This window comes from Nicotiana tabacum, chromosome 10, assembly GCF_000715075.1.
Source record: "Nicotiana tabacum cultivar K326 chromosome 10, ASM71507v2, whole genome shotgun sequence".
In the NCBI taxonomy this organism is placed as follows: domain Eukaryota; kingdom Viridiplantae; phylum Streptophyta; class Magnoliopsida; order Solanales; family Solanaceae; genus Nicotiana; species Nicotiana tabacum.
Genome location: NC_134089.1, coordinates 117475053 through 117490244, shown reverse-complemented (window position 1 = coordinate 117490244; position 15192 = coordinate 117475053). Strand labels below are relative to the sequence as shown.

The 15192-nt window shown below is 37.2% G+C and overlaps 2 protein-coding genes and 1 long non-coding RNA gene across 3 annotated transcripts; 1 reads left to right on the top strand and 2 right to left on the bottom strand.

Moving 5' to 3' along the window:
* Positions 1–57: 57 nt before the first annotated feature.
* Positions 58–5045, top strand: LOC107803806 (B-box zinc finger protein 22). Its single transcript, XM_016627591.2, has 3 exons — positions 58–632; positions 2933–3361; positions 4547–5045. The coding sequence occupies exons 1-3, from the start codon at positions 450–452 to the stop codon at positions 4826–4828; spliced, it is 894 nt and encodes a 297-aa protein (XP_016483077.1). The 5' UTR covers positions 58–449; the 3' UTR covers positions 4829–5045.
* Positions 5046–5247: 202 nt separating this feature from the next.
* Positions 5248–7693, bottom strand: LOC142164740 (uncharacterized). The gene is made up of 2 exons (XR_012695697.1): positions 7378–7693; positions 5248–6313 (listed from the first exon to the last, which is right to left on the bottom strand). It is a non-coding gene; the product is annotated as an uncharacterized LOC142164740 (long non-coding RNA).
* Positions 7694–13164: 5471 nt separating this feature from the next.
* Positions 13165–14984, bottom strand: LOC107794434 (putative receptor-like protein kinase At1g33260). Its single transcript, XM_016616919.2, has one exon. It carries the CDS (start codon positions 14919–14921, stop codon positions 13554–13556), a length of 1368 nt encoding a protein of 455 aa, XP_016472405.1. The 5' UTR covers positions 14922–14984; the 3' UTR covers positions 13165–13553.
* Between the last annotated feature and the right edge of the window lie 208 nt (positions 14985–15192).

The window sequence follows — 15192 nt, the reverse complement described above, 5'->3', positions numbered from 1 at the left end:
AAACTTTCAAATTGTTTGGATTTTATATAAAGATGTCAGAGATAAAAATACTTTAATGGACATTATTGTTGCTAGAGGATGATATTTATATCAAAACCCCAAATTAAAACCAAACACTTGGGTTACAAAAATCATGTGACACTATAAAATCTCCTTACAACTCCAGCTCAGCGGGTCACCAGCCTAAACCCGACACGTTCTCTCAAAAACAGCCATTTCTTTTTTCCCAAAGCAACCATACAAATACTAAGAAATCCAAAATTCCAGTTGCCTACTTCTGTAGAGGTATTCTCACCGTTATTCGGTTTTCATTTACTGCCTAAACCCACCACCTAGGCCCCCCTTGTAAAACCCACTTGCTGCTGCTGCTGCAGCTGCAGCTGCAGATCTTTTCATTTTTTGTCACTACTTAGCATAGATCTTTCTAGTTTTCTGAACAGAAAGAGGTAATGAAGATTCAGTGTAACGTTTGTGAGGTTGCGGAGGCGAACGTCTTGTGCTGCGCCGACGAGGCGGCGCTCTGCTGGTCCTGTGATGAGAAGGTTCACGCTGCTAATAAGCTGGCTAGTAAGCACCAGAGAGTTCCTCTCTCTGGCTCTTCTTCTTCCATGCCTAAATGTGACATCTGCCAGGTAATATTCACCTGTCCGTTTTCATCATGTATTTACTCAATCTTGTGATTTTAATTTTGTTTTATATCCACTTTTCACAGTTTGGTATTGTGGATTAAACGGATTCTGTGGATATTGTAATTCGGCGGCTCTACAGGATTCAACATCTGTTATTTTGATTTGTATTCGTTTTGTAGCATCAATTAATCATAGATACTTCCCTGATTTTGACTTATTTTTACAAATATATTCCGTTTAAAATAGAGTAGTTTAATGGAAATACGGATATTTGTTTATTAGTAGCTTTTATGACGCAGGGGACAGTGATGTTTGGATTGATTGATACTACTATTAATTATATAAGTCTTAAATTGTGATTGCTGCTGCACTATCTTCGAATTTTTTGTTTTCTGGAAACATATTAGTAAAGTTAATATCTAGGTACCAATCTAATTTTGTTCGTTCATATAGTTGTAGTTGAAAACTGTAAGGTTAGCATAGTTACCCGGTACCTCTACCGGTGGAAGGTAGTCGGTATCCGGTGGAATAGTCGAGGTGCGCACAGTGGCGGAGCCACGGTTTTCATCAAGGAGTGTCATAATATAAAAAATTTGATACATCAAAAAGTCAAGGGGAGTCGACGTATAATAAATATACATGAAATAAAAAAAATTATATAGCATTATAATGTAAATTTTCCGGCGAATGGGTGTCGATTGACACCCCTTAGTTGAATGTGGCTCCGCCACTGGGTGCGCACAAGCTGGCTCCGACAACATTGTCATAAAATAGAAAAGAAAAAAAGTAAGAGAAAGAACAAAATAAAGAAAGGAGATCCGGGGTATTCTTTCCCGCGACCTGCCAGGGAGTGGTTAGGGCGATCCTCCAGATGTTGTGCACTAATAGGCATATGTAGGTCTAAGTTACAATTTTCTGCCATCTTGATTAGTTATGGTTCCACCTAATGCTGATTGTGGAATTTAATGTAGGATACGGTTTGCATATGGCATTTGGAGAGCTTGTCTAGAGCTTCTTAGTGTTGAACTATGGCGTATCTGTTTTGTTTATTTGGCAGTCCCTTTGGCGAGATATTAAGAAAGTAAGAAACAGAAACATTAATCTGGAGTCTGGGCATAACCTGTTTTCCGGTTCATAAATATGAATATTTATAGATGGAAAACTATGGTTAGCTTTTGCAACCAAGAGCTCTTGGGGAATGCACTTCTCAAAATATCTAAATAAAAGGAAAAGAGAAAAAAAACTCTTCTCTAAAGGGGATATAACTCCATGTTAAGAAAAACATACAGAAGCTCAATTGATGGTTGAAAGTTTAGGATCGCATACGATTAGATGAGCCTGTTGGGATATGTAATGCTCATGCAAACATTTGCTCCTGTAACTTCTCTTTGAGAGAAGATCATGTGCTCATCATATAAAATCATGAACATTACTGAGCTTTTACTCTATAGTAATTGCAGATGTTTAATCATCTTCAGGATTTTTTGGTTGGTAGTTGGATATTGTACAGTCACATGAAGCAGAAGTTACCCATTTGACTGAACAAAAGTGATTTCATTTTCTTTTCTAGAGTTGATTTGACTGGCTAAGGTTTCTGCTTACCTTTCCCTTTGTGGAGCTAAGTTGCTCCGACACGGCAATTTAGGTGCCGCCACCCGTGTCGACACGACACTAGTATGGGTGTGGGTATGGAATCCGTACCGGATTTGGTCAAACAATTTTGGGTACTTTGACCATGACGAACGGAAAAATTAGAGACGAGATACAATTTGATTCCCGAAATCAGAACTAAAACTAGGGTAAATTTGAAGAAAATACCATATCTTATCTAGGAAATCAATCCTTTACTTATCTACAGCTTGAGAATAAAAAAGCAATCCCCACTTTACAAGCTATATGTAAGTATTCCACAAAAAAATTCATAATTTAGAGATATTTTTATTTTTTTGAATTTTTTTTTAGCCGGATCCCCGCACCCGTATACGTAATAGGATCCGTATCCCCGAATCTTAGAATTTACATCTCGAAGGATCCGACCTCTAGATCCGCACCCATGTCGGATCCCCGCACCCGTGTCCGAGCAACTTCGTTTGTAGCCAAAGCAGAAATGTTTCCTCATGTTTATCAGATTTTGCTACTTTCTAATGAAAGTCCTCCTCTTCTGTGCTTCAGTATAATTTTAGATGTACATAACCTATGTTTGTCTATCTGTCAAAATTTTAAAAAATAAATTGATGTCTTATCTTCAGTTTTACTACTGTTTTACTATTTTAAATATTGATAAAAGGATTCTATTTGTGCAGGAATCAGTTGGCTATTTCTTTTGTCTCGAGGATCGGGCTTTACTTTGCCGAAAATGTGATATTGCTATTCACACAGCTAATCCTCATGTCTCAGCTCACCAAAGATTTTTGCTGACTGGAGTGAAAGTAGGACTTGAACCCGTTGATCCTGGTGGTGCATCATCCTCAGGGACGTCGCAGTCCATTCAGAAGGTTTCAGAGCCAGAGTCTGCTTCACTTTCTAAACGAAATGCCCCAATATCGTTGGATGCTCAATTTGACAAAGTATTACCTCCCCAGGCAAGTGCTGTTGGGGAGTTTGCTCCTAGTAGGTCTCCATTTGCTGGAGGTTCTGCAGCTGGAAGTATTCCGCAATGGCAGTTTGATGAATATATTGGCCTGAACGATTTCAATCAGAATTATGGATACATGGATGATGGATCATCCAGGGTACGTTTTTAACTCTTAGCTTTTGTTGTTTGTAGTATATTACAATGGCTATTAGATGAATTTCTTGGACTGCATTTCAATCAGAAGTATGCATACAATGGATGACTGATCATTTGAGGTATGATTTAGATCTTATTTCATTATTTATTATTTTAGTAATTAGCATCTTTATTTTTAATATATCCTTCACTAGACCTGGTTGTACTGGACTAATCATCTAAACATGAGAAATCCCTGATCTTGTGTGGTTGTGTGGTGTGCATGCTCGGTACTTCAGGGTTTAAGTTGTGTACATGTATTCCCCCCAACAAGGAACCTAGAAAATACATCTTTTTATCTGAAGTCATGAAACTGGAAAAAAATGAGCTGTGTGATTGGACTATCTGTTGGTTGGACCACTTCAGGTGGAAACGACATTGTTAGCCCCCAATTCAATCTTTTAATTAGACAGACGAATTTTGCCACAAACTTGCCCGTCCCCTGTCATATGGCAAACACTTGGGTGCAGATCGTTGAAGTATTGCCATATTGGTGGACTTGCACTTTGCCAACTAATCCATGGGATCTCAAATGCTTAGAATTCTGAGTCTTGATTAGAGTTCAATAAACAGTTATAGACAGTCAAGGCGCAGCATCAATATTAGCATGTGGCTAGATTAACAACCTTGCTTAGGGTTGTGATAATCAGAAGCAGCTTTAACTATTATGTCGTGTTTTTTTAAAATTTTATTTTGTTTTATGTGATTCATGCTACAAAAAATATGCCTCTAGGTGTCAATCACATTATTCTTTTCTATGGGTGCTTAGTTGATACAGAAACATTTCCGACCATATATTTTCTAAGTATGACTGTAGTCAAAGGTGGGGATTCATGTTGGTGACAGTATTCTATTGAAGAGTTTGACAACAATGTTTTTGACTGTAAATGGCGGCTCATGTGTTTCACCATCACTTGACTTGGACAAACAAGACTGGCGTATCCCAAGCAGACTGGGTTCTATGTTCATACATGGTTTTTGCTCTGTTTCAACTGTGTTTCATTTTCCAAAGGAAATTTTCAGTCTATCGCTTGCCTCTTTGCTTAAGTTGAATGCTTAGATCAATAGATAATCTGTTTGATGGACTATCAAGTTCAATAATCAGAGTGGCTCCTAATTTAGTTCTTCTTGCATTGAAATCTATCAGGCGGATAATGGGAAACTTGGAGAGTCAGACTGTTCGTCTATCTTGAGATTTGAAGATGAAGAACTAGACGGTGAGGAGTGCTTGGGTCAGGTTCCAGACACATCTTGGGCAGTGCCACAAGTACCTTCCCCACCTACGGCCTCTGGACTTTACTGGCCCAAAACTTACCAGAATCCATTTGATTGCTCAATGTTTGTGCCTGACGTTAGTTACTCCCCTTCACATAACCTTCAACAGCGACCTCCAAATGGTACTAGTCTGAAACGAAGAAGGCAGTGTTAATGCAATTTCCCCAGGCTTTTTCACTCGCATTAGTGATAGGTGTTTCAGATCCCTAAGCTTTTCACTCACGTTAGTGATAGGTGTTTAGATAGAGTGATTTGTGGTAGTTGAAGTTATTTGAGCAATGACTAATGCGTGGTTCTCCTTTGTAAGTAATCTGCCTTGTTTGCTGCAGTTACATAGAACTCACATTAATGTCAAAAGCATATTAGCTCTACTCCAATCCCCAGAAGTTGTACAAGAAATGAAGATGTTTCTCAATAAAACAAAAAAATAACAGAGGAAAGAAGAAATTGCAGTCAAAGAAATTGCAGTCAAAGAAATTGTAGGAGAAATAAAACACTGAAGAATGTTATTGCTTTCACTAGAACTCTGGTTTACAGCAGGATATGCAAAGCATATAAATAAGACAGAACCACTAACGTTCAACTCACTCTAGCAACTAGCAAGGAATCCTATCCAAATTAACAACTAAGCTGATACTATTCCTATAAAATAGGAACTGAATTATTTGACTTAGTAAACATAAGTAAAACAGTAAATAAAACATGTAAGAATGCACTAATTTTTAACACTCCCCCTTAGTGCAAACTTACGATCAATAACTCCAAGAGCAGCTCTAAAATATTCAAACTTAGGCTTTACCAAAGCCTTTGTAAATATATCTGCGACTTGCTCATTTGTAGAAATTCCTTTCAAAACAACTTCTTGATCTAGCACTTTTTCTCGAATGTAGTGATGACGAACCTTAATATGCTTCGTCCGACCATGGAAAATGGGATTCGACGCAAGCTTGATAGCACTTTCATTATCACATCTAAGTTGAACAGCATAATCAACTTTGTGCAACATCTCTCCTATTAATCTTTTCAACCACATACATTCTTGTGCAGCCATAGTTGCTGCGACATACTCAGCTTCGGTGCTAGATAATGCCACCACTGATTGCTTTTTACTGCACCATGATACCATGGCTAACTCGGTGCTGAAACAATATCCCGAAGTTGAATGTCTATCATTCACATCTCCAGCCCAGTCCGCTGTCACGATCCATTTTCTGAACAAGCCGGGACCGGCACTCGATCACTAAACATGACCGAGCGAACCATCTCTGCTTATCAAATCTATTATAACTCCAAACTTTATATGCAACAAGGCAATACTCTAACCAAATACTTTTGATTAATTTAAACATTTAAATAAATTAACTCCAAAATTTTATTCATAGTAACCAATGAAATACTGCTAAGTTATTATCAAAAACATCTGAATCTTAACCCAACGACTATGTCTATGAAGTCTCTACGGATAAACTGACGCACTGCTCAGGACATGAGATTTCCTGGCCAGTTCTCTAAGTAATAAAGAAATAACTAAATAAAGATGACTCTAAAGAATACTCCACGAACAAAAGCAGAGCTCACCAATAGCACTGGAAGAGAAGGAAGTCCTAACTCGTAGCCTGCTCGCCTGCAAATCCGGTTCCTACGTTGTACCGCAAACCAACGTAGGTTCCCAAAAGAGAACGTCAGTACCATCCATTGTACTCAGTGAGTCTTAACATATGGGGCGAGACTTTAATAATACATATATTACGACCAAAGGTTCTAAATGCATGTAAAACATAAAGCTTATAAGAATAATTCTATATAATTGCATAATAGCAGTTTATGAACATTCTAAAAGAAATTCTTTTCTTTTTCTTTCTTTTAAAAAAAACATACTTCACTTTATACTTTGGGAGTTCCAACTATCCTATCCTGACTTAATTCTGTCTCAGTCACCGTGTGATCGGCACGGGTTTGATCCCAACCTGATTGAATAAGCCCAATCCACGAGGTGCCACTCGCTTCATGGTTCTCAGCGCTCATGTCTCATACCTTAGCATGACTAAGTAAATTCTCAGCAACGAGACCCTCGGCTCGTGTGCTCCCTACTTTGGCACAAGTAGTTTCAGGAAGTCAACGCCTTGGTCAGGACCCTAGGCCTGGACGATGACCCTTTCTCAGAATAAATCTTTTCTTTCTAAAACTTCTTCTTGTGACTTTTCAAGTCTAAATCTTTTATACATACTCATACTGGTATCCTTAAATGTAAGGCATGACATAAGAATGAAATAAACATTCAAAAGTATTTATAAAGGTTCTTGATCCTTCATGAATTTTCAACATGAAAATGACATATAAGAATAACATAAAAATTTGAAATTTATGCACATATATCCAAATAATCATCTAAACTTTAGCTAGATAATAATTCTAAGCTAATAGGTACTTACTACTCCCATTAAGTATATATTAACTCTTTTATGCAATTCATCAAACACCTTGTGTGCGTGCTTTTGTGAGTTAAACCACTTTAGTAAAGGGTTATATCAACTCACCTCAAAACTTCTCGAGTCAATACCTAGACCCCAATTCAATTGACACCAGTAAAACAACCGATTCTACAACAACCAGTGTATTTTAATCAATTTTAAAGTTTCACACGTAAACATGAAATTTATTGTTGATATAGAGAAAGAAGGGAATTAACTATCCGATTCTTACCTATTACCATTGTAGGATAATTGACAATAGGGAATTTCATATACTTGAATTCAAGAATTAGTAATTTATAAAGAACCCTAAAATGTTTTCGTGGCCTCCATGAGTAAGCACCGCTGCCTCTGTTTCGTAGGCTTGTGTTTGTGTTGCTTCCTTTTTTTTTTTTTTTCCCTTTCCGTTTTTGTTTTGCTTATTCGAATAAGGCTTCTGCCTTTTTGTTGCTTTTCTGAACAAGGCTTCTGCCTTTTGCCTCCTCCTTAAGGTGGAATACGTACTACTAGATGCAGCCCTTTGTTTTGTTTTTGTTATTTTATTTATTTTCCCCCTTCTTTTTTTTACTTCACTAATATTTCATTATACTTATTTTTAATAATTAATAACATTAAAATTATTAATACTTCCCCAATTGTACATCCAATTATTTATAAATAGAGAAGTAACTCAAAATTAATCACAAAGGTTTTAGTCCGTAATAGAAGTAGAATTTAAGATTATAAAAATAAAAAATTAAATTCTATATTTCGCGTGTCTTGAAAATTTTATATATTTGAGGAGTGTTACATCCGCGTCGGTAAAGCCACTTAATACGAATTCTTCATGTCTTCTATACATCAGACCATGGTCAAGTGAGCCCTTCACATAACGAAGAATTCTTTTTGCTGCATCTAGGTGTGAACTTCTTGGACATTGCATGAACTGAGATACAATTCCAACAGAATAAGCAATCTCAGGTCTTGTGATAGTTAAATAAATTAAACTACCAACAAGCTGCTGAAAACTTCTAGCATCTTTTAACAGTGTTCCTTCATCTTTCATCAATTTGAGATGTGGCTCCATTGGAGTAGCTTTCTCTTTCGACTCCCCCATGCCAAAACGCTGCAACAACTTTCTTGCATATGCCTTTTGAGAAACAAAATATCCTTGATCTGTTTTTTCAATTTCAAGACCAAGAAAACAGCTAACTTCTCCCAAATTCTTCATCTCAAATCGAACAGAGAGTTCATTTTTCAACTTAAAAATCTCAGCTTCATTATTTCCAGTAATGATCATGTCATCCACATATAATAAGACCATCAAGTGCATATTTGATTCTATTTTAATAAACAAACTTGAATCTGCATCAGAAACTTTAAAGCCACAGAAGATAAAGTATTGAGCAACTTTACCATACCAAACACGTGGTGCTTGTTTAAGACCATACAATGCCTTCTTTAACCAGCAAACATGACGAGGATATTGCGTAGAGACATAACCTTTAGGCTGTTCCATAAAAACATCACGATCCAATTCTCCGTAAAGAAAAGCGTTCTTTACATCAAGTTGCCACAACTTCCAATTCTTAGATGCTGCAACAGAGAAAATGGTTCTTATTGTTACCATTTTTGCAACTGGGCTGAAAGTCTCCTCATAATCTAGTCCATAACTTTGAGAAAAAACACGTGCAACAAGCCGAGCTTTGTACTTATCAACGACCCCATCTGAGTTTTTCTTCAATCGGTAAACCCATTTGCAAGTGATAAGCTCGCAATTCTCTGGCTTCGACACCAACTCCCATGTCTGGTTTTTGTTCAAAGCATCAATTTCTTCTTGCATAGCTGCTTCCCACTTTGGATGACCTTTGGCTTCTTCAAAGCTTGCTGGTTCTTCATCCAATCCTCCTATAAAAAAGCATGAAGTAATTGAGCAGTTATTCAGTTGTACCTCATAGTCTTTCAGGTAACTTGGCTGTTGTTTCTCCCTTGTTGATCTCCTAAGAGTTTGCTGTTCACTACCATCTGAAATTGAGGTATTTGAAGTTGAGATTTCATCATTGTTCGAAGCCTGCGGGTTACCCTCTGGAATCAGCTGCAAATGTTCTTGATCACCATCAAGAATGGTTTCTTGATTGCTTGTTTTCTCGGCAGAATAGTATGATGATACTTCATCAAACACAACATCTCTGGAAGTGACAAACCTTTTTGTTTGAGGATCCATACACCTCCATCCTTTTCTATATGAATCATAGCCAACAAAGACACACCTTTTTGCTTTCGGGTCAAGTTTAGTTCGGTTAGATTTTGGTATATGAACATAACAAATTGAACCAAATACCCGAAAGTAATTTACATTTGGCTTTTCATCATATAGAGTCTCAAAAGGAGATTTTTCTTTACCTGGCCATGGAGGCAAACGATTTATTACATGGCATGCACCCTGAATTGCATCAGCCCAAAGCTCTCGAGGGAGATTCTTATCGTGCAGGCGGGAAAGGCTCATGGAAACAAGATGAGCTAATTTCCTTTCTGAGACACCGTTCTGTTGAGGGGTACTTGGACATGTCATTTGTCTTGAAATACCGTTGTCATCACAGTACTTGAACAAATCATTTGACATATACTCGCTTCCGTTGTCACTTCGTAAACACTTAATCTTCACCCCAAATTCCTTTTCCACAGCAATTTTAAACTCAGCAAATTTTGACAAAGCTTCGCTCTTCTCTTTCAAGAACTTCACCCATGTATATCTTGAAAAACCATCTACGAACACCATGGCGTAGAGAAAACTGCTATAACTTGATGTTTTTGTTGGTCCCATCAAGTCGGTATGAACCAGCTCAAATATAGAGGATCTCCGATTCAATGATCTCTGAAATGGAAGACGATGTGATTTGCCATATTGACAGCCTTGGCAAACTACATCTTCATGAATATTCTGTAGAGCTGGTATGCCATCCACCAATTTCTTCGAAGAAATTTGCTGCAACAATTGGTAGCCCAAGTGTCCCAATCGAGCATGCCAAATTGCTGGACTATTTGTTTGACTTGTCTTCTTCACATAGGCTTCCCCTACAGCCATGACAAATAAAGAACCTTTCTTTTCACCAGCAAGAATAACATCTGCAGCTATATTCTTTACGTTATCAAGAACCTTTACATCATTTGGACCGAACAAAACATATTTTCCGGAATTGGTAATTTGGGAGACTGAAACTAAATTTCTCTTCAAACCTGGAACATGAAAGACGTCGTTCAACTTGATAGCCCGTGTATCTCTAACGTCAATCTTCAAAACTCCTTCTTTAGCTACTGGATATACCGAGTTATCAGCTGTAACAATAACTCGTTCTCCGTTATGTTGACGTAGCTCTGAAAGTAGTGAATCATTGCCGGTTACAGGATGAGAGCAACCAGAATCAATGATCCACTCTTGTCTGCAGCTATCGTGGTTGTACAGAACTTGAGCTGGTACGGCACCATCGTTCCTCCCTTCAACTACTTCAACGGTGAAGCATTGCTCCCATTTGAGTTGCTCGTTTCCTTCACTTTCAGTGGCAACATTTGCCTTTGAGATCTTCACTCTACAGTTTTTCTTGCTGTGCCCGATTTTACCACATTTATGGCACCTTCTATTTTCAAAGTTGCCATCAGTAGCTTTTCTGCTGTTGAGCCTTTCTCATTGTTCTTGTTTCCTGCTGATGTGTTTTTCCTTTTATTCTTGTCCTTTGAGAAGAGAACGCCATTTGCTTTGCTAAAGCCTCTTGGTTGGAAAGCAAATTTTCTAATTCTTCAACTGAAGGTTGCTTTGACCAACCTTGAATGGAGGTGACGAAAGGATTGTACTCCTTCTTCAATCCTCGAATAAGAAATCGTCGCATTCTTGCTTCGCCGATCTCCTCATCCGGATCTAATTCTGAAATTTCAGCACAAATGCTTTTAACTCGTAGGAAATATTCAGAAATAGACATACCTCCCTGTGTTAGCATTGCCAATTCATTTTCCAACAGCTGTAACCTTGCTGTATTCCTTTGAGAAAACAATCTCTCAAGTGTCTCCCAGACTTCTTTTGGTGAACTAACATCACGTACATGATCGATGAATTCTTTTCCAATTAAAGTTCTTAAAGCAAAGAGAGCTTTACCACATTTGATCTTCCATTTCCTTCGTGGTTCTGCATTTTCCGGAGTATTTGCTGGAATGTCTGCTTCAGCACCAACAATAAGATCCCACAAGTCTTGACCTTGAAGGTAAGCCTCCATACACATTCTCCAGTACTTGTAGTTTGTCCCTACAAGCTTTTCAACACCAAACTGTGCATTCGAACTACTTCCCCCATTTGCCAATTCCATACTGCACAAAGAGCTTCTCCTCTACAACTTTCGATCTCCTCCAACAAGACAAAGCGAACTTGATAGGCAAGAAGAAAGAAAGAACAACCAGAGTTCAACAACCTGGCTCTGATACCATAAAACAAAAAAATAACAGAGGAAAGAAGAAATTGTAGGAGAAATAAAACACTGAAGAATGTTAGTGCTTTCACTAGAACTCTGGTTCACAGCAGGATATGCAAAGCATATAAATAAGACTGAACCACTAACGTTCAACTCCTAAAAAGACTCTAACAACTAGCAAGGAATCCTATCCAAATTAACAACTAAGCTGATACTATTCCTATAAAATAGGAACTGAATTATTTGACTCAGTAAACATAAGTAAAACAGTAAATAAAACATGTAAGATGCACTAATTTTTAACAAGATCACTGTAGACTGTATTCCGACAATTTGGAACCAAAGAAAAATGGCTGTTGCTCTTATCCACAATTAAAAGGTGCTTCCTTCCATCCATCCATGGTAATCTTGTTTTATTCCTTAGAATGCAATGAGAGTGGATTTGAATCATACTTTTGGGGGGAAAGGGGAGGCACCTGGTGCTATTAAGATCAATTTGAACTTTGGAACATGTATCCAGATTATTGATTTCATCGCAGAATGAACACCACGGTTCGTGGTAGCCGTTTCCTTCCTTTTGAGAAGAAATTTGAGCGGCTACCAACCCAACGAGAGCTCCTATATTCTTTTTATTTCTCTTCTCGATTGGTTGTTGGAGGCTAACCCAGCAGAAAGTGCTAAATTGTTCTGTGTTGTTATATAGTGAAATATAGTATATCCTATGCAGTTCAGTATTTGAATTTTGGACTTGTGGTACACTACAAATATTGATATTAGGACGATAATTTCAGCAGATTCAATAGTTGTACGCATATGTTCCATGATTTGCTCAATGAAATCTTGGATGTTAATGGATTTTCTCACTTTCTAGTTTCTACCTTGTGTTTTATCCGTGTTTAGCAGTTCCATATTAGTTTCTTTTACTCCGATTGATCGGTTGAGATGGTTAGCATGAAGCATACCGATTCACACATCACAAGAAAGATTTGATCAAAAGTGACTAAAGGGGAAGACTAGCAAAGCAGGAAAAGAAAGAGGAATGGGAGCAACAAGTTATTATCTTTGCCACAACTTTCAGATCATAGAAGCATTCAAGCTTGCTGGATATCGTTCTGTGAAATCAAATTCAGTGGATCAAGTAATAAGTGGTCGAAATGAACAGGCTGCTCACTGGTACCTACCAATTATTGTAAGAGCTGTAAAAAGCTTTGCACTTTGGTCCCCTACATTAACACATCACATGGGAGAAATTTGCAAAGTAAGGCTAAAATTGCGTCTCGACTCCTGTATTTGCCCTGCTAATTTGGTAACAGCTATTAATATTAGACTTCTTTGACTAGACAACATGAAGAGTTTCACTTCTATATCTTAATAGTGTCGTAAAGCATAACAACTTAAATATACTGGTAGTGGAAAATTATTTTCACAATCAATCAATACATGTAGAAGTATTTCGTAATGGCATAGTCCGAATGGCCTTAATTTGCTGATAATATAAATTATTCTATAGATGCTTTAAAAAGCCTTTTACTTTACGAATCTTATAAATTAGTTGTGGTTGCCCATCAAGTGCCAGGAAGCCATTTTTCTTTTACTTCTATTGTACGTAATTTATTATTCGTCAGGGACATTGTGCCCTCCCATTAATGTATGCCTGCAAGATTGACTTAGTAGGCCTCGAAAACCTCAAAATAATTAACAGTTCACAACTGCATAAATTTGTGGAGTAGCACGGAAAACAAAAATTAAAGGGGAAATAAATAAAATAAAATACTATTCCTGAGAATTTATGAAAACTATGCATTCAAATTTCAAATTCAAGCATGGAATTGCTCAAACTGAATTCATTGCCTACAGTACTAGGTATAACCTCTCTTTCAAACAAACATCGCAGAACAGAACCCTATACAAATTAATTTACAGAACTCAACCAATAACTCAGAGACACTTGTTATTTACTCTTTTAAGGATACTAATAATCAGTCAAATTTTTTGATAAGGAGAAAATAGAAGGAATTCTACTTGTAATAGTATCTAAAATTTCAGAAGCAGAGGGCCTAAGGCTTGGGGAATCACCAAGGCATAATCCTGCTAGTGAAACCATAGCCTTAGCTTCCTCCAGATCATAAGCTCCATTAAGTCTTGAATCCACCATTTCTGCTACTTTAGATGCATCCCTTAATATATTACCAGCTTTTGATATTAACCTTTCTCCACTATCAGAAGAAAGTGCTTCAAAGCCAGAAATTAATTCCAAAATAATTATACCAAAGCTGTATATATCATTCTTTTTTGAGGCAATGCCAGTTCTTAAATAGTGAGGATCTGTATAGCCTGGAGAACCAAGCATCATACGATTAGTCGACGAATTTGGTGGCAAAATTGTTGATGAAAATCCCATTTTTGCTGACCCAAAATCACATAACTTGCAATTGAATTTCTTGTCAAGTAACACATTTGAAGCTTTTATATCACCATGTACTATAGGGAGTGTACACTTATCATGTAAATATTCAATAGCTTTAGCAAGTTGAAATGCTATAGCCATACGATTTTTCCATGACATTTTTCTAGCATCAGTACCGTGTAATTTCTCCTGTAAAGTCCCGTTTGAAATATACTCAAATACCAACATCCCTTCTTCTCCATTATCACAATATCCAAGAAATTTGACTATGTTTTCATGTTGGATTTGAAGCAAAATATCCAATTCTTGTTGGTAAACTTTCTGAAAACGTTCACTGCTTAGGTCTATTATTTTAACAGCCCCTAGCAGTGAATCAGGAAATTGTGCTAAATAAACTGTGCTAAATCCCCCATAAGCAATTAACCTAGACCGCGACAAATTCATAGTAAATTTCTCCACCTCATCACACGTAAATCTCCTCACACCAAACTTTTTTGAGCAGTCCTTATTTTCCTCTTCATCTCCTGCAACCTTAGAATCAAGAACTCCACTGCGTCGCTTTAACTTGAACCCTAAACACTTGAATAAAGCCATGGCACAAAAGAAAAGAAAGAGCAAAATACCCAAAGCAGCACTAGTTGAAATAATAACTCTGTTGTATTTGTGATTATAAAGGGGTGGTACTGCCGTCGGTGGAGTGGCTAAAGGCTGTGAAGCAACGGGGAAAGAAGAAGAAGCAGTACAAAAGAAAAATGTAAAGAAATAGTAGTAATATGAAGGGAAAGAGCAACAACTACTAGTACTAGTTAACAAAGAACCCCACCACCCACAGACAAATGGACTATTTCCAAGACTAAAATCGTTTGTATTTGAAACTTTCTTCGCCTTTGACAATTTATTACTCTTACCAATGTTGGATGGTGAGGCTTCCATAGAAACAACAATATCCGAGAGGGGGTTGGGTTTTATTCCAAAACCAGAGATCTATCTATACATATAAAAAAATAAAGAGTACCCATGATTTAAAAAAATCAATAGAGTAGGAATAATAAAAGTGGGAATATGAATAGTTTATTAGGTTTATAACCATGGAGGCATGGACGGGCAAGTGGTAAGGCAACACTTAATTAAATTTGGGTGTAAGATTTTAGCACACTATTAAGAAAATTATTTAATAGCATTAATTATATTGATGATTAAGTTA

Bases quoted from the DNA above. Each gene is read 5' to 3' on its own strand.
- LOC107803806 (XM_016627591.2), top strand. From the start codon at position 450: ATGAAGATTCAGTGTAACGTTTGTGAGGTTGCGGAGGCGAACGTCTTG. The intron at 633-2,932 runs GTAATATTCACC...CTATTTGTGCAG, and splicing joins CTAAATGTGACATCTGCCAG to GAATCAGTTGGCTATTTCTT. The intron at 3,362-4,546 runs GTACGTTTTTAA...GAAATCTATCAG, and splicing joins TGGATGATGGATCATCCAGG to GCGGATAATGGGAAACTTGG.
- LOC107794434 (XM_016616919.2), bottom strand. From the start codon at position 14,921: ATGGAAGCCTCACCATCCAACATTGGTAAGAGTAATAAATTGTCAAAG.